Here is a 24,377-nt window from a genome sequence, read left to right as displayed (position 1 = left end):
TTAAACAGAGCTCTAACCTTACACCACAGGAACTGACCCCAGGGAGAAATGCCCACATGCACAGCTTTTGCACCCCAACCCCACTTCCCCCTTCCCCTTGTCATTCTTTTCAAATTATAACAGTCTCTCTACAGCATCCACCACGGGGTGGTAGGAAATGATAGATCACATACAGATCATATGCAAGCTTTGCCAGGCTGGCTGTGGCACTGCCAGGCACATTTATTATGGGGTTCTGAAGGGATGTTCAGAGTCCCACCATGACACACTTTCTTCTTTGTGGCACCTTGATGACAACATTCATAGCAGCTTTGGGCTTCAGCACAAGTTCTGCTGCTGCCCAGAAAGCAGGGCTCTCATGGGGGCCCCCTTTCTTCATGGAAGTTCACGAGTGGCATTCACTCAGGAACCCTCTTTCCCCATGTCTGTCAGCAGGCAGTGGGTCTGGTCATAGGCACCCAGAAAGATGAACTCTCCCAGGCTAACAGATGCCATTCAATGGAAGATACCCACAAATAATACAGAGGAAAGAAGAGATTCACAATGAATCTCTGTCAAACTGGTTAAACTCCAATGCCCACAGTGTGCTAAGGGTTGCCAATTTGGAGCCAGTGAAAACCTGTGACCATGAGAAGACTGCTACTCTGAGCCTCAATTCTCTAGGTACTTGTGCTGGCATGAAGACTTACAAGGACCCACTGAGTGCAGTCTCCAGCAGAGGTATCAATAAATGAGAAAATGAAGTCTAGAGAGATGAAAAGATCTCAGGTGTTCTGGTCCAATAAGCACCCCACAGCTGGCCAAAAAAATAGGCTCTTCCAAAATTTGACATGGGCCACAGGGGTAGAGGATACCATTCTCTGCAATGGTCAGGATACAGCCTGAGCCTGGACCTTCTAGAAGCCTGAAGCTGGAAATGAATGTGACTACCAGATGCAAAGAGAGATTTCTGGGCTTTGGGGAGCTGGCATTCCCCATTGAACCAGGTGCTTAGCATTCTTTCCTGGCTTTGCCACTAGCTGCCCCCAAGACCCTGAACAAATCACTTCCTAGGGATCTTCCTCTACATGGGTGGAAAACCAAAAGTTGGCTAAGGGGCCCGGACACACTCAGCATGGGACTAAGGACATGGGCTTACTTACCTTTATCATATTTCTTCTTCTTGCTTTTGCTTCTTGGGTCATTTGGATCTCCAACCTTGACCTTCACCATCCCCAGCTCCCCTTCTGGCTTGTTTTTGGCCCCTTGGGGGTCATAAGATTCCTTCCCCTTCTTTTCCTTTTGGATGTCTCTTGCTTTGCCTCCCTTTGATGTCCCTTTGGAAGGCATGGAGGGCTTTTCTGATAAAATAGCTCCCTCTAAGCCTTCCCTGATCTCTGGCTGCTGCTGCTTCTTCATCTTGGGGTTTGACTGGTCTTCTGACAACTTCTGTTTCAAGCCTTTCTTGCTGCTTTCCTTGGTGGCATCTGCTGAGAGAGGACTTGGGGTCACAGATCATTGGGAGATAGGACAAATATCATATAGTGAGAGCTGAGAGGATGCAAGGGAAAATGCTCATGCTTTTACAATGCTATAGAGAAGAGGGCAAGGTCCAGGGGCCACTCTGCCCCAAATATGCTCCAAAGCTCACGCCTTCCTCACACATGGACCTTACATTCAACTTAGAGCTCTTTTGTCTTCTTACTTAATCCTCCACTCAAACAAAGGTGGGGAAAAGACGAGAAACCCAGAACCCAGAATGTTTAAGTGAGGCCTTCTCTACCTATGAGATGAAAGGGAAACCAGGAGGGAGAAGGATTCTTTTGTCAGGCTGACCAGAGCTGGGTCAGAAGATCTGGTCTGTGAGTCTGACTCTACCACCAATGTAGGTAATTCCATCCAGGACCTAGCTCCTCTCAAAAACTCAGTTTCCCTACTTATAAAATGAGTAAATGGATGAATAACAAAGTCCCTCGGTAACAAACTGTGGATTTAAAATAAAAATGAAGGGCTTGTAGACACTTGATTACCAATCCATCGAAATAGAAGCCCCTTGGCCTTTCCAGTCCCAGGCTCTAGGCTTCTTTTTGGGGGGCACTGAATACATAAATGGTAACTGACTAAGCAGATTAACTGCCTGCCAGAGTGACTTCTGGTGCTTCCTTTGTTTACAATTTTCCACACGTCTCCTTAGCATTTTATAATTGTGTGGTGACTACACAGGCATAGAAATCCTTCTAAACCCCCTTCTAAACTGTCTCTTTGTCACACCTACATCTAACACAAAGAACACTATGGAGGAAAGTGAGCACATAATCTGCTGCTGTCCCAGCCAGTGAAGCTGTATCTTGAAGATCAAAGCCTGGGCTTTGCCACTGCCTCAGACCACAGCCTCTGACCTAGTCAGAGATCTACACCATTCTGGGATGAACATGCATAAAGGTCTTATATGCTGGACTCTTCAAAAAAGCTCAGTGGACTGGCTCTGGAGGTACTCACATTAGGAGTGATATAGGTAAGCATCCATGTCACACCTGGCTGAGGGCAGTGAGCCTGACTGTGCCCACAGACCCTTGAATCTTCTCTCCAAAGGCCATGTGATTATTTTCTGTGTACTGTACCTTGCCATGTCCTGGAGTCATCAACCTCTGCAGGGCCTGCTTGAGACATACTTAGAAGTCCAGGGTGGATAGGGGATGGACAATGCTTTACAGTGTGTCAGAGTTGCTTTGGGCTGATCCATTGCCAGCTCAGTCTTTCTCTGAGTCACCTTTAGTGTCTATAATCCACAGCATGATTGTGTGTGTTGGGAAGAAAAGTCAGAAGGGCTGGCTGGAGAGAGAAATGTGTACTTCACAAGTCAGGGTGCTGCTTCCTTTAGGCAGATGTTCTCCTATAGCTGCAACCAGCTTCCCCTCTTGGATACACATGGCTCGTGGACTGCCAGACTATGGGAGCTGACACATTGGAGTAGGCCCTACCTGCACTTTGATGAGTGTTGCTCTGTCTCACTGGAAACCAAAACTCCTCATTTGGAGAGACCAATGGTAATAGACAGGACCATATTGGTGGCACTATTGCTACAGGAGGACAATAAGAGTCCCACTGCCTTTTTCTTTACCTGTTTTAAGAAGAACGATGGCTTCCTCATGCTGAGATTCCAGTCTGCCATCTGGGTCATCATTGTTCCCCAGAATATGGGAAGCAAAGAGTCTGTGTGCCTTTATAGTGAACTTTGAAGCCTGGGAATTGGCTCAGAGAAGCTCCTGGTTCACATAACCTTGGAGGAAAAACTGAAATCGCCAAGTGTGAAAGAGGCTGCAAGACCACCCATGCTGCTCAGAGGTATGGCCTGCTGTGAGGAAACCAGCCCACAGTGCTCAGACTCAGGCCTTTCCTGTTAATGCAGATTGAGTGGGCACTGAGGCCCCAAGGGTGACTCAGCCTTCAGAATGCAACCCCTGATCTATTTAGTCAATATATATTTTAGACCTAGGGGACTGTTCCTATAGAGCACTTCAATTCCCACAGGCATGGAATGTGGATTGGTCCCACTCACCTTGGCCTTTTCTTTCATGCTTGAAGACAAATCAGACTCAACTGCTCAGGCATTGGTAGATGTGAGTTTAGGGGCTACAAGACACAAACACCACTAGATGAGCCACAAGGGTCTTCTCCTCTAAGAACAGCAGGCAGGTTTCATTTCAAGAAACTACTCTTGGATGGAGGATTAGAGAACTCATTGCTGAGGTACCCTGAGTTAGTGAACAGACACTCCCCCTCCTAGGAGCCCCAACCTACAAATTTAAGCTTCATGGAGCCTGTGACAGGATTTTAAACAGCAGCAGGTCAAAAACACAGTCCAGAACTCAAGAAATTCTGAGTTCCTCCATGTGCAGAACCCTGCCAACAGAACAGCAGCTCACCACAGATGGGAGGAATTGAGCACTACAGAGATCTGGCAGCATAGAGATGCAGAGTCTCAGATCCTATGGAGATAAAGCACACCAGACTGTGACCTGTGTCTCCACAGGGCACCAGACCCAGGACTGATGTTTGGACTTAGTGGAGAAACAGCCCAGTTCCCTCCTCCTCACTGGACATGAGGAAACAGGAGGTCACCATCTTGGAAAAATCTACCTCATCAACTTTTGGTGGATCTAAAGGGCAGTGAGATAATCGACACAACAGGTGTGTGACCCCCAGCCCCCTCTTCCACACAGCTGTGATAACTCAAAAACTTTTCTCGCCAGTTCTCGATGGGTGTGAAAATCAGAGCTGAGTGAAACTGAAAAGGTGCCTGATTTCCAACTCCACCCCCCTTCTATGATAACCAAAACCTTTCTCACCAGCTTTCTGTGGGTGATATCAGCCCAGTGAAACTGAGAAGGTACCAGAACTCCAACTCGCCCTCCCCCATTGTGGTAACCCCAAACTGTTCTCAACAGCTTTCAGTGAGTGTGGCTATCAGAGGGAATAAGTCAGAACAGGTTGCCATTTTCCAACTCCCTCTCTCCACAGCTGTGATGACTTGGTGACTATCCAACACAGAGAGTGCTCAGTTGACTAAACCTAGGGGTCTGTTCCTATAGGGCACTTCAATTCCCACAGGCATGGAATGCAGAGTGGTCCCACTCACTTTGGCCTTTTCTTTTATGAGCATGGGGCAGCCCAGGTGCCACATGCCAGAGTAAACCCAGGGATGTGGAGAAGAGTCCCAGTAATTGAGGCCTGGTGAGCAGGAAAAGTGAGAGGGATAGAGACCAGGAGCAACCCAAAGAGACCAGGATTGGAGAGGCACCTGGCAGGGGAAGGAGAGCCGCCCTTCATGAATTGCTTCCTATGTCCTGAGGGAAGAGACTCAACGTGGAAAGCTCAATGCCACCTACTAGAAGAGAAGAAAACAGAATTCTAAGAGTACATTTTTTCTTTCTTCTTCTTTTCTTTCTACTTTACTTCCTCCTTCTGTTCCCCTCCCAACCTCCCAAGCATTACTATTTCTACTATGTGTAATTTACTAAATGCAAATATGTGAATGTTTCTAAGCTTCTTATGGTCTTCCTAAGTACTTAGCAACCCCAAAATACTCCTATTAATAACAACCTTCATTAGAGCTTTCCTCCAAAGTAGCTAACATATATTAACCCCCATATCCTCAAATCTTTCCCCCTAAACATAAAGTCCTACATCCAACCTTCAGTTCTCTACATGCCACAAGAATATGTATGCCTTTGATGAAACTAATGAATTTACTTATATTGCAATTGAAACCAACATCTCTAGACATTGTCTCCCATCACAAAGGAGAGATCTTGGAGCTATACAAAAGCAACACAAATTTATAGGAGAAAAGAATAACAAGCAATCACAAAAAGCTGGAAGGAAATGTGAATATCATGAAAAAAAAGGAAAAAAAGGAACACAAACAATGCAGGACAAGTCAACAATAGAGGAGATGGTAGCTAAAAAATGTCAGATAAATATTTCAATATATACATGCTTCAGATGATCTGGAGTCTCATGAAAGACCTTAGACAGCAAATGCAGACAATGAAAGATCACTTTGACAATGAATTACAGAAACAAATCCAAGAAGCAAAAACATCAACTCTACAGGGAGATAGAGGTTATACAAAAAATTCAAGCAGAAATCCTAGAAATGAAGGAAATTATAAATAAAATTAAAAACTTAAATGAGTGTATCACCAGCAGAGTAGATCAACTAGAAGTAAGAACATCAGACAATGAAGACAAAATATACCATCTCAAAAAGAGTCTAGACAACTCAGAAAGGTTGATAAGACACCATGAGCAGAACATCCAAGAAATTTGGGATAATATTAAAAAGATCAAATTTAAGAGTTATTGGGATAGAAGAAGGTATAGAGGCCCAAAGGAATGAGCAAACTGTTCAATGAAATAATTTTACAAACCTTTCCAGACATGAAGAATGAAATGGAAATCTAAATCCTAGAAGTGTACAGGACGCTGAATGTAGAAAACCACAAGAGATCCACACCAAGACATATTATAATGAAAATGTCCAAAATACAGAACAAGGGGAGAATTTTAAAAGCCACAAGAGAAAGGAGGCAGATTACATTTGGGGGTAAACCAATTAGGTTAATGGCTGATTTTTCAACACAGACGCTGAAAGCTAGAAGATCCTTGAACAACGTATTTCAAACGCTGAAAGATAATGGGTTCAACCAATTTTGTATCCAGCAAAATTAAGCTTCAAGTTTGATGATGAAATAAAAACCTTCCACAATAAACAAAATTTAAAAGAATTCACAACTAGAAAACCAGCACTGCAAAACATCCTGGGCAAAACGTTACACGAACAGGAACTGAAAAACAACAATGAAAATCAACAGTGGGAGGTAGTAAAGGGAAAAACTAATCAAAGAGGAAAAACAAATCAAGTTAAATAACAAAGTTAAACAAATATGGCTGGAAGTACAAACCATATCTCAATAGTAATCCTAAATGATAATGGCTTAAACTCACCAATCAAAAGACACAGGGTAGTAGTCTGGATTTAAAAAAAAAAAGATCCAAAATATTCTGCCTACAGGAGACTCATCTGATAGGAAAAGACATACACAAGCTGAAGGTGAAAGGTAGAGAAAAATCATACCACTCACATGGACCTCGGAAGCAAGCAGGGGTGTCCATACTCAAATCAAATAAAATAGATTTCAAGCCAAAATTAATCAAAAGGGGTAAAGAAGAATATTACATACTACTAAAGGGAACCATTCATCAACAAGACATAAAAATTGAAAAATTGAAGGCATTCCCTCTAAAATATGGAGCAAGAAAGGGATGCCGTCTCTCACCATTTCTATTCAACATAGTTCTGGAAGCACTAACCAGAGCAATTAGACAGATTAAAGAAATTAAAGGTATAACTAAAGGAAAAGAAGAACTTAAATTGCACTATTTGCTGATGATATGATCCTATACCTAGCAGACCGAAAAGGTTCTACCAAGAAACTTCTAGAACTAGTAAATGAATTCAGCAAAATGCCAGGGTATAAAATCAACACGCATAAATCAAAGGCATACCTGTATATCAGTTACAAATTATCTGAAATGGAAATGAGGAAAACTATCTCATTCACAATATCCTCAAAAAAATTAGATACTTGGGAATCAACTTAACAAAAGAGGTGAAAGATCTATACAATGAAAACTACAGAACCTTAAAGAGAGAAATAGACCTTAGAAGATGGAAATATATACCTTGCTCATGGATAGGCAGAATTAATGTTATTAAAATGTTCATATTACCAAAAGCACTTTACATATTCAATGTGATTCCGAACAATATTCCAATGGCATTCTTCACAGAAATAGAAAAAGCAATTATGAAATTCATCTGGAAAAATAAGAGACCCAGAATAGCTAAAGCAATTCTAAGCAGCAAGAGTGAAATAGATGGTATCGCTATACCAGGTCTTAAACTATACTACAGAGCAATAGTAACAAAAACAGGAGGGGACTGGCACCAAAACAGGCTGGTAGACCAATGGTACAGAATAGAGAACACAGGGACCAACCCAAAAAATTTAAACTAGTTAAAGCTGCTAAAAGCATGCACTGGAGAAAGGATAGCATCTTCAAGAAATGGTGCTGGGAGAATTGGAAATCCATATGCTCAAAATGAAATCGAATCCCTATCTCTCACTATGCACAAAAGTTAACTCAAAATGGATCAAGGATTTAGGAATAGAAGAAAAAGTTGGCCCTAATCTCCATCACATGGGTTTAAGCCACAAGTTCCTTAATAAGACACCTATAGCACAAGAATTAAAACCAAGAATCAACAAATGGGATGAATTCAAACTGAGAAGTTTTTTCTCAGCAAGAGAAATGTTATATGAGGTGAATAGGGAGCCTACATCCTGGAAACAGATTTTTACCCCTCACACATTAGATAGAGCTCTAATCTCTAGGGTATACAAAGAACTCAAAAAGTTAAACAGCAACAACAACAACAACAACAACAAAAAAAAAAACAGCCCAATCAACAAATGGGCCAAGAACCTGAACAGACATTTCTTAGAAGAGGATATACAATCAATCAACAAATACATGAAAAAATGCTCACTATCTTTAGCAATCAGAGAAACACAAATTAAAACTACTCTAAGATACCATCTCACTCCAGTAAGAATGGCAGCCATTATGAAGTCAAACAACAAGTGCTGCCACAGTCTGGCTGGGCAAATACCCAGGGGGGTGAGTGACAAGCAACTTGTGAAGGTTGAAACCGTGGGAGCCGTTTTTTGTAGGACAGCAGAGGTATTTATACCTAACTCATTATACATAGTTTGTTTCAATTATCATCATCTAGATACAGCAATTGGTCATTAAGCAATCGTCATCATCTTAATAATTACATACAGCTTAACTTAATTAACATCAGCAGTCAGTCATTAAGGAATCTCCATCATCTTAATGGCTCGCTGGCTTTACTTCTCAAATCACTCCTCCTGGCAAAGTGTCAGGTGCCATCTTGACTTTATCATGGCCCTCAACAAAGTGCTGGCAAGGAAGCAGGGAAAAAGGTACACTCATACATTGCTGATGGGACTGCAAATTGATGTAGCCAATTTGGAAAGCAGTATGGAGATTCCTTGGAAAGCTGGGAATGGAACCACCATTTGACCCAGCTATTCCTCTTCCCTTCCATTCCCAAAAGACCTAAAAAGAGCATACTACAGAGACACAGCCACATCAATGTTTTTAGAAGCACAATTCACAATAGCTAGACTGTGGATCCAACCTAGATGCCCTTTCAATGGATGAATGGATAAAAAATGTGGCATTTATACACAATGGAATATTATTCAGCACTAAAAAATAACAAGATCATGGCATTTGCAGGGAAATGGATGGCATTAGAGCAGATGATGCTATGCAAAGTTAGCCAATCCCTAAAAAACAAATGCCAAATGTCTTCTCTGATATAAGGGGGGTTACTCAAAGTGGGGTAGGGAGGACAAACAAGAGATGAAGATTACCTCTAGATAGGAAAGAGAGGTGGGAGGGGAAAGGGAGCCAGAAGGGGAATTGCATGGAAGATGGAAGGAGACCCTCATCGTTATACAGAACACATGTATGATGATGTGAGGAAATAAACAAAAGAAGTGTGTCACATTATATTGGGTAGAGAGAAGTGATGGGAGGGAAGGAGAGGGGTAGGGGGTAAGGAAGGACAGAATAGACATTGTTATTGCTGAGTGTATATATATGACTGCATGACCAATGTAATTCTGCAATCTGTATACTCAGAAAAATGAGAAATTATATCCCATCTGATTCAAATGTAAAAAAAATAAAAATAAAAATAAAAATTTAATAAGAAAAAAACAAACAACTCTTGCTACTGACAGCCTGGGGCTGCTGGAAGAAGAGGCTGATTTCCAATATGGGAAAGAACTGCAATCTATTAGCCATGTCTGTCAGGAACATGGAAGCTCTATGTCCATATCCTGAGGGTCTCTGCTCCCCTGTGACATGAAACATCATGGCCCCAGAAAGAAAAAACTGGCTCACTTCCCTGCTACCAACTATCACAAACATTGCACAACACTGGTGGGCTCCCTTCACAAAGGACACCATACCATAGCCCTGAAAGTCACTTGCAAGTAGGGGCAGTGGATGCTGGGTATAAAGTTCTGTTTAGGGCCACAAACAAGTCAAGATGGCCCCTGGCAGTTTGCCAGGAGGAGTGGTTTGTGAGCCAACACCACTGAGCCAGTAAGATGGTGGAGATTCCTTATTGGCTGACTACTGTATCTAAATAATGCTAATTGAGACAAGCTGTGTGTAATCAGATGGGTATATATACCTCTGCTGCCCAGCAATAAAGCGGTTCCCACTACCTGAACTAAGTTGCTTGTCACCACCTGGTTATTTGCCCAGCCAGACTGTGGCAAAGTTCAGTCTTGAGACATTTGAATAGCATTCTCTAGGCCTGGGGCTTCCATCTGAGCTTCCCTCAACTGCCCACTCTCCATAGCAGACACAAGAAAAGAAAAAGGCATGGTAGTCAGGCAGTCAGACCTGGGTCTATAGGGAAAGATACCTGGAATTCAAATGGCTTTCAATGGAGAAGTCGCTGAGCCATGATACATGCAACAAAATAGTTGTTGATTTTATAGATTCCATCTCAGATAGAAAGAAAATGATTACTAATTTGCTAAAAAGAATGTTACTGAGAAGAATACATAATCTTCTTTTCCCCCTGGCACTTGTCTCCATGTCTATTTCTTTCCATACTGATGGAATATTTTAAAGAAACTCATAAGTAGAGGGGAGGAATACTGAACCACCCAGCTCAGTCCATTATCACCTTGTAGCCAATTTTCTTTCATCTCTGTCTCAATTAGTTTTCCCCTTTATGCATTGTTTTGAAGAAAATCCTGAAATCCTGTCATGTTGCCCACACATACTTCAATATATTTTCCTCAATGTGGCCTCTTTCAAAAAGTATATTTAAAATTCCATTATCAGAACTTTAAAAAATTGCATAGCCAAGTCAAGCACATTGGCACATTCCTGTAATCCCAGCAGGTCGAGTGGCTGAGGCAGAAGATTGCAAGTTCATCACCAGCCTCAGCAACTTTGTGACACCCTTTCTCAAAAGAAAATATAAAAATTGGCTGAGGATGTGACTCAGTGGCTCAGCACCTCTGGGTTCAATCCCCAGCATGAAAAAGTAAAGTAAAAATTTCCTTAGGCAGTCATTAAGAAATTTGACCATTTCTGTTTAATGCATAAGTTTGTACTCATGCTTTCAATAGTGAACACTCATTTGAGCCTATACAGAAGAGAGGAAGTTTTACAGGGCACACACCCATAGACACATGCAATGAACAAAAGGAAGCAGAAGAGGAGAAAAATAAATCTTCCAGGTTCCTTGTATATGCTTTTTCTAGTTCAAAGTGTACTTGTTTACCATTTATAAATTAAGAAGTTAAAGTGATATATATATATATATACACACACACACACACACACACACACACACACACATAGATATTTTTTTCAGTGTGATCTCAAACATATTTCAAAGCAGTCTGAGAAAAATAAGTAAAATAATAATTTACTTAATTATAGATGGAAATAGTATGGGTGAATTTTTTTCTTTTTCTTTTCAAAGCAATTTCCCAACTTTCTAAATTCAATTAAACTCCTCCTCCCCTGTTATGAAGGTTGCCACACAAGTGCTCTAAAACTGAGCTACAGCCTTTTTAAAATTTTGAAAAATTGGTCCCACTATGTTAAAAAGCTAGCCTTGAACTTCTCATCCTGCTTCCTCATATACTTCTGAATCATATAATGTACACTTTATAATGAATCCTGCCTTTCTTTTGAAATCAAAAATTGTATTAAAGAATTCAAGAAGGTGAAAAAATTAGGAAACTGTATTTTATGTAAGCAAAAAAAAATGGTAACACCATGCCCAGGAGACATAACCATTGCTCTGGAGAGTCATGGCTACTGCTGTGAAAGCTCAGGGAGACTTTAAGTCAGGAGAAGAGAAAACAGGAGAAGGGAAAACCAGTGTGCACATTCCATAATGAGGGTGGAGATCAGTACTCCTGAGAAAGCCCCCAGGTTCACACAGAAAACAGGTCTGATAGAAGCCTTCTATAGTGTTTCCAACAGCACTTCTGAAAATGTGGTCTTCTTTCCACCCAATCAAGATTTATAAAAATGCAGCTTCTGGGTACTTCTGAAGGGCAGACAATATGCTACATGGACCCACCTGGTTTGGGGGGTTTACCCCTGTATCCCTTGTTATTTGCCACAGCTAAAAGGCTCATCAGATCTGTTATGGCTTTTAAATCTCTCCCATTAAAAGGTTTGGTCTTTCCAGGACTCCCACTAGTGGAGAACCTAGGAGGGTTTTCCATCCAAAAAATCCACTATCCCACTGGCCTTCCCAATGGTGCAGAATATATTTTTTTATTCTGCATTTTCAATCCTTTATTAAAGTGCTTTTATAGTTCTCATTTGGTCTTGAACATAACCATGAGTGATCAGTACCATTAAGGAACAGCAGCAGTGAACTGTCTCTGACAGGTGCTGGTTCATGCAGGCACTTTTTAGAACCAGCTGGATCCCCACTAGCACCAAGGATGGGGACCAAACTGGGTGGCCTAAGTCCCCTAGCAACAACCCACAATCAGGGCTCTTACTGGCTTTGACAGTCGTTTCCTCCTCTCCAAGCTCTCTGAACCAATGGTGATGTAAAACCCTTAGATTTTCTCGGCTTGCAGGGCTGCAGCCTTCTCTGACTTCAGCTTCTGGCTGAGCTCTGTGGTTCTGTAGGACAAGAAGAAATGCCTATACCAACTGGATGGCATGACATTTCTAGAAGATGAGAGTTAAATCAGTGATGAGAACACAGTGTAGATGAAATTTTGTATTAAGTATTCTCACTGCTTTTGAAAAGTGTTTTACAGTTCTCAGTTTTTCTTTAACAAGCTTGTGAGACATTTTTGTTCTTCAATGATTGAAGCCTTTAATGTCCCCCCTCACTACCAGTCATCCACACATGTGATGTGACATGGCTTCCTGGAGGAAACAAAAGTCTCCAGGGAGCTGTTTCACACCAGACTAGTAATCTAGTTTATTCCATGAAGATTGCTCTGAGGTATCCCTATTAAAACCCTTTAGCCCAACCAGACTTACTGTTCCCATTGCTCTTTGATGTCCAAAAGGGTGAAAGGCTGAGGAAGGATTTGTTTCTGCAAAGAAGAAACACAAAGAACCACAATTGTCACCTGACACTGTAAGGCCTCTTATTGGCCTGAACTATCTTCTCCTTGACCTTAGAGCTTGCATAGATAGATGTTTCAGAGAATACTTCTTTGCTCTAGTACAAATGTCTGCTTGGTCTTGCCAATCTTCTAGAGATGGGAAGTGCAAGCAATTCTACTGGCAAACCCTTTTAATACAATGTGTCAGTAAGAGGCAGCTTTGTGAGGCTGGAGCCAAAATATTCCCAGCTAGCATTTTTCTTGAGTGCTTAGGGTCAGACAGTATATTTTGGGAGACAGAAGCCCATGTGGGTGGATTTGGGCAGAGTAGTGGATTTGGGCAGAAGTGGATTTGGGCAGAGAACGTGGATTCCCCCAGAACGTGTTTGTAGACGGCCGGTGTGAGTTCGGGAATAAAGAATTGCTGTTTGAATCTACAAGCTGTGTGGAGACTCGTGATTTGTGCCCAGCCAGAGACTGCGGCACAACTCTCCAACCAGGAGAAGTGGCTAAGCCTGGGTCCACCTCCAGCCCGCTGTTAGCCTCCCCACCTCCCTGGGTCTGGCTCCAGAAACCTCCTTGCTGCCCCTTCCACAGGGACTCCTGCCACTCAGCCAGAGCCTGAGCAGGTCCTAAGGTCTCTCTGCACATGTCTGTTGGTGGGTGGGTCCACCAGCACAGGCCTCAACGCAAGCACTGCTTCCTACAGACAAGCTTCTGCCCTGCCCAGAGACACCGCCCCCTCCAAGGCCCCCGCCCTTCAACTCCTGCTCACCTCACCCCTTCTGCCCCCTGCCCCCTCTGAAGGAGGCCCCATCCCCTCACTTGGGCCTCCATTACAGCTCCAGACAGGCATGCTAGACCAGGAGTGACAGCACATGGGGAGTGTAGAGGATTTGGAGAGTGGCCTCCCCTGACCCCGTTCGTTTCCCACCTGGATACCAGCAGTGGCAATGTCCTGAAAGACTCACCTGGCTAGGGGCACTAGAGGACCTGAGTACTGCAGGACCTGAGTCCTGCAATGGAGAGGTCCCTTCGCAGAATCCTGCCAGCTGGAAAGATGCACAGGCCCCTCGAAAACCCAACAAAGGAATCAGCTGTGAGAAGACGGTGGCACAAGACTGTGTCCCTCTGTAGGAAAGAAAAGCAATATTCAGTTTTAATTATTTAATACCAACATTTTCCCTGAATTCCACATACTTTCTAAATTAATGCAGTAGTGAACCTTAATCAGACTTTTCTACTTTTAATGTATTTCTTGTTTGGTCATGAAAATTTTCAGGCTTAGAATAGTTATTGATATTTACATAAAATCCTAACAATTTAAAAAACTAAAAGTTCTCTTTAACATGACTTTTTCAGAGTTAAAAAAGTTAGGGAGAGGAGGGGAATTCTAGGATGGCTGACAACAAGCAAATTTTTCTTATAGTTTAAATCATTATTCATTATAACTTCTATTAAGGGATGATCCTTGCTCTTTTAAAATTAAAAACATTTCACAGCTTCTGGCTAATCACTTAAAGCACTTATAGTTCTTAGCAGTTTCAAATAAAGTTCAGAATAAATTATAGAAATCATGTATTCTATAACTGGAGGACAGTGTGGAGACAAGAGCAGATAGTTCAGTAAAGGATCATTGTGTTCCTTAAAAATGTCAATGTTTTATTCTGATTTACAGATCATCGGAGGATGGAAAAACCCAACATTCTTTTTTTGCTTTTAACTTTAAAAAAAATAAAAGATTCAATTATAGTATATACTATGGGATATGACATAATAACCCAAAATCATATTTTCAAGGTCATATAGATCTCTGACTTAGTGTTCATGATAGTAAATGAAAACTTTTAAAAGCTGTAATACCAAACAGGCATGATGGTGCATGTCTATAATGCCACCTCTGCAGGAGGTTGAGGCAAGAAGATAACAAGTTTGAGGGCAGTCTAGGCAACTTAGCAAGGCCATCTCAAAATACGTAAAAAAAAAAAAAAAAGACTGGGGACTTAGCCCAGTAATATAGTACTCACCTAGCATATTCATGGCCCTAGTAACACACACACACATACACACACACACACACACACACACACACACAAATATAATACACAATTGTTATCAAAATGACCACAATGATAACATGATCACCATTACTATCATTTTTTGGTAGCCTGGCAGGAATTCTCTCAATTTTTACTCCTAATCATATGATGAGGAAGTTGATACTATCATCCCACTGTACAACTGGCTAATTTTGAAAGAAAAAAAAATCATACATCCATAATATACATAAAAATATTGAGAGAAAATACATCAACACAATGTTGAAAGGACTGCGTGTTTAAAATATTGATCCAAGGAAAATATAAGACTAAAATCATCAACATTTGTTTGATTGTACATTTTTTAACTTTATATTAATTTTGAGCAATATTTATTTAGGAAATTCAATAAATATTTTAAAAGTAAATAAGGTTTATTATAGAAAATCACTTAGTATTTATATAACAAATTCTCTCCTGAATATTTTAGAAGCTTTGGACCTAGGAGAGTCCACTTATATGAAAACAGCATTTTACATTTTGGGGGGATACAAAGGGTTTGAACTCAAGGGCACTCAATCACTGAGCCACATCCCCAGTCCTATTTTATATTTTCTTTTCAGACAGCATCTCACTGAGTTACATAGCACCTCACTTTTGCTAAAATTTCAAACTGTTAATTTTAAAATACCTGTGAAAAAAGACAGCTAATTTTAAATGTTTGAATATATTGTTATTGATTTTTTAAATCAAGGTGTTTGGAAGAATTTTATAATGCATGACATGTATGAAAAGAAACTTGAGGAATTGACACAGTCTTTGGCACCGAATATGATCAATGTGCTTTGGAAAATCATGTGTGGGATGCAAAAATGAAAAATACATAGTTTATGTTACTCTGAAGTATTTATGTTCTTGTATCACACATGAAATTTTACCCGAGAGAGATGGAAGTATGTCTATGTCAAATAATTTGTACATAATCTCAGTCATCAGTCATATGTGTTAAATATGATAATCTTTTATGTTGTTCCCTTATAAAAGATGTCTATAAAATTGACAATCTTGAATCCATCTTCAATGGAGACAGTGAAAAACTAACCCTATCTTCAAATTATGTCCAATATAGGGTAACAAACTAGATTTATCTTGTCACTTAAAATGGGAGTATGAAGAGATAGAGGAAACAATAATTTTCAATCAATTGGTAGCAGGAAACAAAAAATTAATTCCTAAGACATGGTACAGAAAAGAAGAAAGCCTTATGGTCTACTCAGTTCATTCAAAGTTCCCAGGCCATCAATTTGTACAATGAACATTGAGGGACCAGGCTGACTCTCAGATTGAGGATCTGGGGCTTAGATTGCAGAGGAAGAAAATGACTAGAATTTGCAGCACATAAGTTAAGAAGTGTGGGAACTTATGCATAGAGACATACTAGAACCATGTTGGGGGTCTCCCTCAATTTTGAATTTGATCAGTAGATATGTATAAATAATTTGGGGAAAAAAATCAGAATGATGAGAGATCAAAGTGTCCAGCACTCACACAGGTTTAGTAATTGTACCCTGATTCACCTATTATGGAGGAAAAAAGTTATGATTTATTGTACCTTAAATAGAGTGCACAATGTTCTTCCACTCAGGGTAAGAAATAAATCTCATTAATGTTAGCATTACCCCATTCTCTTTGACCTGGAATTGTGTGACAGAATCCCCAGCCAGCCTTTCTCTAAGAACACTGAAAAGGATAAATACCTTTCTGAGTAATCATTTGCATCCCAGAATAAAGATCTCCACAGCTTATGATGGTGCTCTGTGCTCAGGAAGGACTTGCAGCCACACTCTACCCCAAAGTGGATGGGGAGCCTGGGCTAAGGCCAGTGAGCAGAACCACTGGGACTGGGCCCTACAGGGCTCACAGCAAGGATGAGCATTCCCTTGCTGTCTCTTGGGTGCAGACTGGTGATCCTCTGTGTGTGTGTGTGGGGGGGGCACAGGTCCTGAGAAGAAATGAAGATCTTAGTGTAGCTGTTGTGGAAGGACAACATCCATCCCAGATCAAGATCTGATCTGGGACATAACTGTCCCTTTCACAGACCAGGTTACCCAGCCTCAGGAGGTGTTTCAGCCAACAGCAGCTGTGGTTCATGTCCAGCCTTCCTGACCTTCATGTAAGCCACAGCCCCACCATGTCACTCCCCACCAACCCTCCAAACATGGATGCTCTCATGGCCCTGGGTGAATGGGAGAATGGCTGGCTGGGGATGCTGTCACACAAATCCAGGTCAGCTGGATTTGCTAGAACATGAGCAGGAAATCAGTGACCAGTAATAGCAACAGCACACAAAGGCAGACACACAATATGTTCATGGGGGCCTTCATGGCCACTCCAGCCTCACATGGGGAAACGGAGGCACGGCCTCACATTGTTCTTTGGGTTCCCAAATATGTTTTTTTCTTAATTTATTCCCAAAAAGTTAAGTTTCAGAGTTTATAGGGGCTGTACATGGGCAGAAGTCTGGAAAGCTCTGTACACAGGGCTGAGTGAAAAGGGAGCCTCCAGATGGAAAGGTACTTTTAGTAAAAAGAAAATTAAAAATGGGAACTACATCCACTCCACCTTGCTCCCCAAATAAAAATACAGAAAAAGAGATAGCTCAGGTCAATGGGGACCCTTGGACTTAAGGGTGTTTTAAGGGTTTCACAGATGGCAGGGCTTACAGGGGCTGTCCTAAGCACTGGGAAGGCCCCTACATTAGTTGGTAGAACAGCACATAGCCTTCATTGAATGCCACTTAATTTTCACTTATAGGGGAGACACAAGAGTCATCATAGACATGCCAACCAGTCTGGCTTTGGCACAGGGCTGTGTAGTGGCCAGAGTGGACACTACCTGAGTGGTTGCAAAGGGCATAAAGCTCATATACAGGGCTCACAATTTTGTCACTGGTAAAGTCCCCTAGGCTCATTTGCTGCAGTGGGAAGTCTACATCTACTGAAATTTTCGTGATGGTGCCTTGGGAAGTGGAGAATCTGTTCAGATGGAGAATGAGGATTGAGGGGAATCTTTGTATTGGCAACTTTTTGGTACTTTGTGTTTTCTGGCAACATCGGTAACACAATGGGGCATTCTCCAACTCTATCTCTTCTTCCTTGGTGAAAAGGTTGAAACAATTCCACAGAGAGACCTTCTCCCCAGAAAACCCTTCCTTGGGGATGGGCAGGGACAGATCAAAAAAAACCCTCAAAGGTCATGGAGCGATACCCACAGGCCTGGCACATGAAACAACTTTTCAACTGGCCCACAAAGAGGTCCACAATCTTGCTATCCTCTCGTTCCAGGTAATGCTTCCACATTAGGTTGGCTCAATCATCATCACTTAACTCATGTTCTTTGAGCAGAGTCTCTCCTCTGAGAGGTGGAGAAGGAGCTGGATCATTGGCCAAGATTGGTGGAGCCCGGCAACCTTGTCTGTTGAGTTCAAGGTGTAGTCTTTCCATGAGGAGTCTCAGGAACTCTTGGGCATCCTGCTGGTTGTTTCCAGAGAAGAAGGGAATGTATTTCTGGAAGACAGCTTGGAATTCAGTAGGATCCACAGCTTCACAGGAGTTAGGGTGCCAGAGGGCACCAATCACATCTGCAAAGGCTTCAGTAAGTTCTTGGTCCTGGCCCATTTCAGGCACCTCTTGACGGAAGTCTCTTTGTAGACAGAAGTCTCTAAGAGGCCGAGTGCTGCTCAAGCACTGTAGCACAGCATTCAAGAAGCATGTATTTCCTAGATTTTGGAGGCCAACATGACCAGAGCCCAGAAGTAGTGTATGATGAGCAGATGTGGAATGCGCTAAGTTGGTCCAGAATGGGATGGGCAGAAACACAGTTGGGGGTGGTGAGCCAGGCAGGGGAACCCTATGATCTGCCTGAAGGGGATGAGGCCCGAAGGTCTGTCCTGATCCAAGTTCCAGTTGCTTGAGCCATTCATCAGTGGGACCTGGCAGGGGAGGAAATTGACATAACATAGAGTTTGGTCCAGGGGCTGAGTTCCCGTGCTCCTTGCTGCAGGCCCACGGTACAAATTGTAGCTTAGATCTCATGTGGGATTGGACATTGACAGGGGTTTTAAGGTCCTGCTCTGGCAGTGCTGAGAATTCAGGGGCATTGTGGAAACCACAGGCTGGACCTGTCCCACCATGAGGTGGTATGAAGGCCAAACAGGGCCAGGCTCTAGCTCAGGTTCACCCCCGCCTTACTTCACACAAACCCCTGCCAGCCAGACAACAGCTATGGCCAGAGATGTTGCCCAGATAACTCCTTTTGCAAGGACCACTGCCATCTTTTTTGGTCCAAACCACTTCACTGTCTCTCACCAAATATGTTTTTTCTTACTTTCAATAGTACCCACATGTCCAGATCCAAAATGAGACACATGGTTTAACCACAATTTTTTTTTTCTTCCCAGGCTTATAATTTTATAAAACTATTCAAGAGCCTGCATCCGAAGTGGAGCTGGTCATTGATACCACTCCCCACCCTCCTGGGCAGGCTGGCTAATCAACTCTGGAGGAAGGTGGCTCCACAGGCCCTGCAGCTTGAGCTCCACACATTGGGACTAAGTGGCTGCTGGCCAGACTCCTGGCTCTTTCTGCTGGTGCTCTTGGTCCTGTTCCTCCCCTGGACCCATGTCAGTAGTCCTTGGCCTACAGAACAAGGAACTGCAGACCTGGGGATGGGATCCCTTCCTCCTAGCTCATGCAGTGGCCATATCTGACTGCAGTGCCCCAGTTCCTGTACTGGGGTTCTCCTTCCACAAATCTAGGGGCAGGCATGTTCCCTATTTCACAGATAAGAAACACGACTGAGGTTCAGTGATTTACCCAATGTCCAAACCCCAAGTCCAGGATCCATATGGTACCTAATAAAGCAACAGAGCCTGGGTATTTTCCAGATATGGGACAGGGAAAGACTGGACTTACCTTGCCAGCCTAGCTTGAGGATATACTCAACATAGGGTGGTGGGATCTCACTATAGCTTACAAGACCTTTGTGTGATGGAAGCGCTTCATATGAGCAGCTATAAGAGCCAAAATGAGGGCTCTCTGGGTTCCTGGGATTACGGACATTATGGGAATTCCCACCTGTTCTCTACATGGCCTGCAGTGTGAAGGGTTCTGTGCTCCTGGGCAGGTAGTCATCTTCAGATGCAGCATGATTCAGATGACCCACATCCACTCCTGCTGGCTGAAGAGAAGACAGTGAAGAAACAGCCTTTACTGACCAGAAGAAACAAGGAGGAGGTTAAAATCTGTATTCAAGTCAATATAGCCACCACTGTGTTGTGGAGCATGTGGAGACCAGGCAGGAAGACAAGTGGGAATGGGAATAGGGGAATTGTCTAAGTCTCTTTCAGCTTTCCTGGATCCAGTATCTGGGGTAAGTCTCCTGTAAAATTCTCCTAGTGGCTGGGTCCACCCAGCCCTGAGGTCCATTGGGCATGGACAGCCCTGGCTGCAGACTGCATGGGCTATATGTGCCTCCAGCCTCACCACGCCCTGCCAGCCTCCCAGAGCTGATCAGGGAAATTATCATGTGGGCAGTCCTGTCCCTGAAAGGTGGGCTCTGGGCCATGGTGCATGCCCAGAAGCTTTCAGCACAGGTCACAAGCTGCAGTGGAGGTGAACAGCTCAGCTGCCTTCTCAGCCCTGGCCATACAAGCAGGCATTTCACAGTACTCAGTCCACCAATTGGCTTTTTGTCACCTTGGTGCACATCTGAGCCTTCCACCTGACTCATTCTCTGCTGCACCATTCCTATTCTAGTTGAGACTGTGAATGAGGCTGTTGCAGGGAGTAGCACCACCCAGGATTTCCTGTTCTGACCATAAGATGAGTCAAGATGCCAGTGCCTCAGTCCTTCCAGACTAGGGACTGTGCACTGACCAGGGCCCTGACTTGAGGTATGAGCCCAGACAGGATCTTTTGAGGGAGCTCCCAGCAGTGGGGATGTACTGACAGCTCTTGGGGTGTGGACTTACACCTGTCCAAACAGTCTGCAGAGACATTCAAAACCCACTCACCTGGTGAATGCTAGATCCAAGGCTCCTGGACTCAGCAAAGGCTCTTGCTCTCTCCATGCCCCATAGGAAGGCTTGCGGGCCTCAGGGAAGGTATCTGTGACAGAGGAAATCAGACCAACGTGGCCCCAGCTGGTTCTGCATGGACCATTTCCATGCCCTTCAGTCACTCTGGGTCTTATTAGTCTTCCAGAGGACACAGGCTCTGATCCTCTAGCACATGATTCACCTCTGACACATCCTGCCACAGCACTGAGAGTTTGGAAGTCCCTCCTAAATACAGGGATTGCCCCAGTTGAAATCTACAGAGACCTCTTGATTTCTGCCTTCTCTCATTCACTTCCCCCTTTTACTCTAAAATCCTGCTTAACCAGCTTGACCAGCACAGTGGGCAACATCAGTTTGAGGCCTGTGCAGCCCCCACAAGCCATACTAAAAACATGGGCACAGGTTTATATATGTGTGTTTTATCTTCCCTGCTGGAGGTGAATTCTGGGGCAGGCGGGGGCAGGAGCTTGTTTTCAAAAACCTCTGCCTTAGTTCCAGGCCAGGGGCATGAGCACAGAGCTCCAAACCAGATGAGTCATCTCTGCCTCTGAGGATGCTGAATATGTGTCCTAATCTCAGGCCTCATATGAAGGGGAGATGAAGCTCTGTCCTGCCCAACTCTCCTAAGCAGCAGGTTTGAAGAAAGAAGGCTGTGCACGTTCGCAGGTTCTCAAGCGGAGTGCCAATGGGAGGACCCGATACTGTTCCTGCATCAAGAAGATGAGGAGCGCACAGACCTGGAATGCACACAGGGAAAACCAGTGGCAGTGGAAGGAAGAACCTCAAAGAGAAATTCAGACTTAACCATAGAGAGGTAAGTGTCTCAGAAATTACCCTTAATTTCTCATGTTGTTGTATGAGTACTTCTAGGTTTGGCTGCAATCTGGGCTGAGGTAGATTTCCTTTTGAGTCTTTGGTTTGATTTATAAGTGAATGAAATGCTATGATTTGAGCCACAATGAAGCCTGTGACACACTGCACTGTGGTTAACCAGGAGGGCCTGTTTCCTTCAGTGAGCAGGAACTTCTCCTAGAAACAGCTGGGGTGGCATGGAAGGCCTACATCCCAAATGTCAGTGACCACAGGTGGATTAAAGTCTGCCTGGGGCCTGGGTGCTGAAGGCCAGCAAACTGTGAGTACCCTGTCCTTCCTTCCACTCCACTGACCTAGCTGGGGTTGACACTGACCTTGTGGAAGGAAGCTGCTGTCCACTGCAGGGAAGTTTCTGTGTCTGGGTATGGTGGCAGCAAAAGACAATGATCTATCCTTCTTCCTGACCACAGGGTCCTGCGAAGGACAGCTCTGCTGAGGTGTTTCTACCTGGCTTGTGTTGTGGGATTGGCATGGGGTAGCCATGACATTATTGCCTGAAGCAGCTGCTGCCATGGTGCTGTAGCGTCTATCCATCATGAATTTCTTAAGGATCTTGAAGGCTGAGAGTGGTGTGATTCTGAGTGCTGTGCAGCAGGATGAATCCTCCCTATGTCTCTCAGGACATGTGAGAATGCCTGTGGTCTGGCTGTTGGAGGTCAGGTACTGGGAGAAACTGCCACTGAGACATCTGAAGTCCAGGCTATGCCTCTGAGGCTTGGACTGGATACAGAGGTCTTGGACATGACCACAGATCCAGTTAACACAGTGCCCACTGCCCTGGGAAAGCTTCTGGCTTGCCATGTCACTACTCATTTGGAATGAAGTCCTTGAGTTTTGAGAGAATCTGTCACTCCTGAAAGAGGAAGAAAGGAAGGTCAGAACTGACTCCAAAAAGGAATCAGGGGTTGTCAAAGCCCCATTCACCCCATTGGACTGGAGGAAGCTAGCTGAGGCCTGGCAGCTCTGAAGTCTACCTGGGACATGTATTGCTCATCTGTGACTTTCTCTCAACCTAGGGTACAACTGCAAACCCATGATTCAAAACATGTGGGATGTTTCTCCTGAATTGCACTCCAGTGCATCCACTAGCTGGACACTCAGCCAGTGTTTGCCTCACCATCCCATGAACCTTTGCTAAGCTGGGTCAGCCTACTCTGCATCCTAGCAGGTGTCTCTATGCCCCTCACACTTCCTGTTTGCTGACAGAGTGTCAGTCTTCACTGCACCCCCAAAGGATGTCCACATTCATCTCATACTGCCTACTTGCTCACTGTGGCTGTATTCCCTGCAAACCAGCAGGTCTAGACACACCACTCACACTGCCAGATTGCTCACTGTGGCTGTCTTCCCTGAATACCAGAAGGTTTAGATACCCCCTTCACACTGCTTGCTTGGTAGCTGTGGCTCAGTGTTCCCTGCACTCCAGCAAGTCTAGACACAAACCTCACAATGACTGCTTGGTCACTGTGTTTGTCTTCTCTGCACACCATGAGTTCTAGACCCACCCCTCACACTGCCTGCTTGCTCACTAACAGTCTTCTCTGCACCCCAGCAGGTCTATAAAGACCCCTCACACTGCCTGCTTCATCACTGTGGCTTTCTTCCCTGCACCCCAGCAGGTTTAGACACAACCCTCACACTGCCTACTTGGTCAATGAGGATCAGTCTTCTGTGCACCTCAGCAGGTTTAGACACACCTCACACACTGCCTGCTTGTTCAATGTGGCTGCCTTCCATGCACCCCAACAGGTCTCGACACCCCAGTCACACTGCCTGCTTGATCATGGTGGTTCAGTGTTCCCAGCACCACAGCAGGTTTAGACACACCCATCAAACTGCCTGCTTGCTCACTGTGTCTGTCTTCCCTGCAACCAAGCAGGCCTAGACACACCCCTCACACTGCCTGCTTTCTCACTGTGGCTCAGTGTCCCATGCACCCCAGCAAATCTAGACACACCCTACACACTGCATACTTGCTCACTGTCACTGTCTTCCCTGAACCCCAGTAGGTCTAGACACATTCCTAACATTGCCTGTTTGCTCATTAAGGGTCAGTCTTCCTTGCAGCACCCCAGCAGGTATAGACACACCCCTCATACTGCCTGCTTGCTCACTGTGGCTCTTTTTCCTGCACCACAGCAGGTCTAGACACATCCCTCACACTGCCTGCTTGCTAACTGTGGCTCAGTGTTCCCAGCACCACAGCAAGTCTAGACACATCCCACACACTGCCTGCTTGGTCACTGTGGGTCAGTCTTCCTTGCATCTCAGCAGGTTTAGACACAACCCTCACACTGCCTGCTTGTTCACTGTGGCTGTCTTCCCATCACCACAGTATGTTTAGACACATCCCTCACACTGCCTTCTTGGTCACTGTGGCTCAGTCCTCCCTGCACCTCAGCAGGTTTAGACACACCCCTCACATTGCCTGCTTTCTCACTGTGGCTCAGTGTTCCCTGCACCCCAGCGGGTCTAGACATATCCCACACATATCCTGCTTTGTCACTGTGGCTGTCTTCCCTGCACCCCAGAAGGTCTAGACACACCTCCACACTGTCTGCTTGTGCACTGTGGCTGTCTTTCCTG

The 24,377-nt window shown here is 44.0% G+C and overlaps 1 protein-coding gene across 1 annotated transcript; it reads right to left on the bottom strand.

Moving 5' to 3' along the window:
• Positions 1-1,134: 1,134 nt before the first annotated feature.
• On the bottom strand, positions 1,135-22,592 carry LOC143641086 (ubiquitin carboxyl-terminal hydrolase 21-like). Its single transcript, XM_077108496.1, is given in 8 exon segments — positions 1,135-1,466; positions 12,198-12,324; positions 13,733-13,892; positions 17,524-18,044; positions 18,046-18,980; positions 19,774-19,871; positions 20,874-20,967; positions 22,106-22,592. Coding segments are annotated over 8 exon segments (2,754 nt in total).
• Between the last annotated feature and the right edge of the window lie 1,785 nt (positions 22,593-24,377).

Source organism: Callospermophilus lateralis, unplaced genomic scaffold, assembly GCF_048772815.1.
Source record: "Callospermophilus lateralis isolate mCalLat2 unplaced genomic scaffold, mCalLat2.hap1 Scaffold_84, whole genome shotgun sequence".
Classification (NCBI taxonomy): domain Eukaryota; kingdom Metazoa; phylum Chordata; class Mammalia; order Rodentia; family Sciuridae; genus Callospermophilus; species Callospermophilus lateralis.
This window is presented reverse-complemented; position numbering and strand designations above follow the sequence as displayed.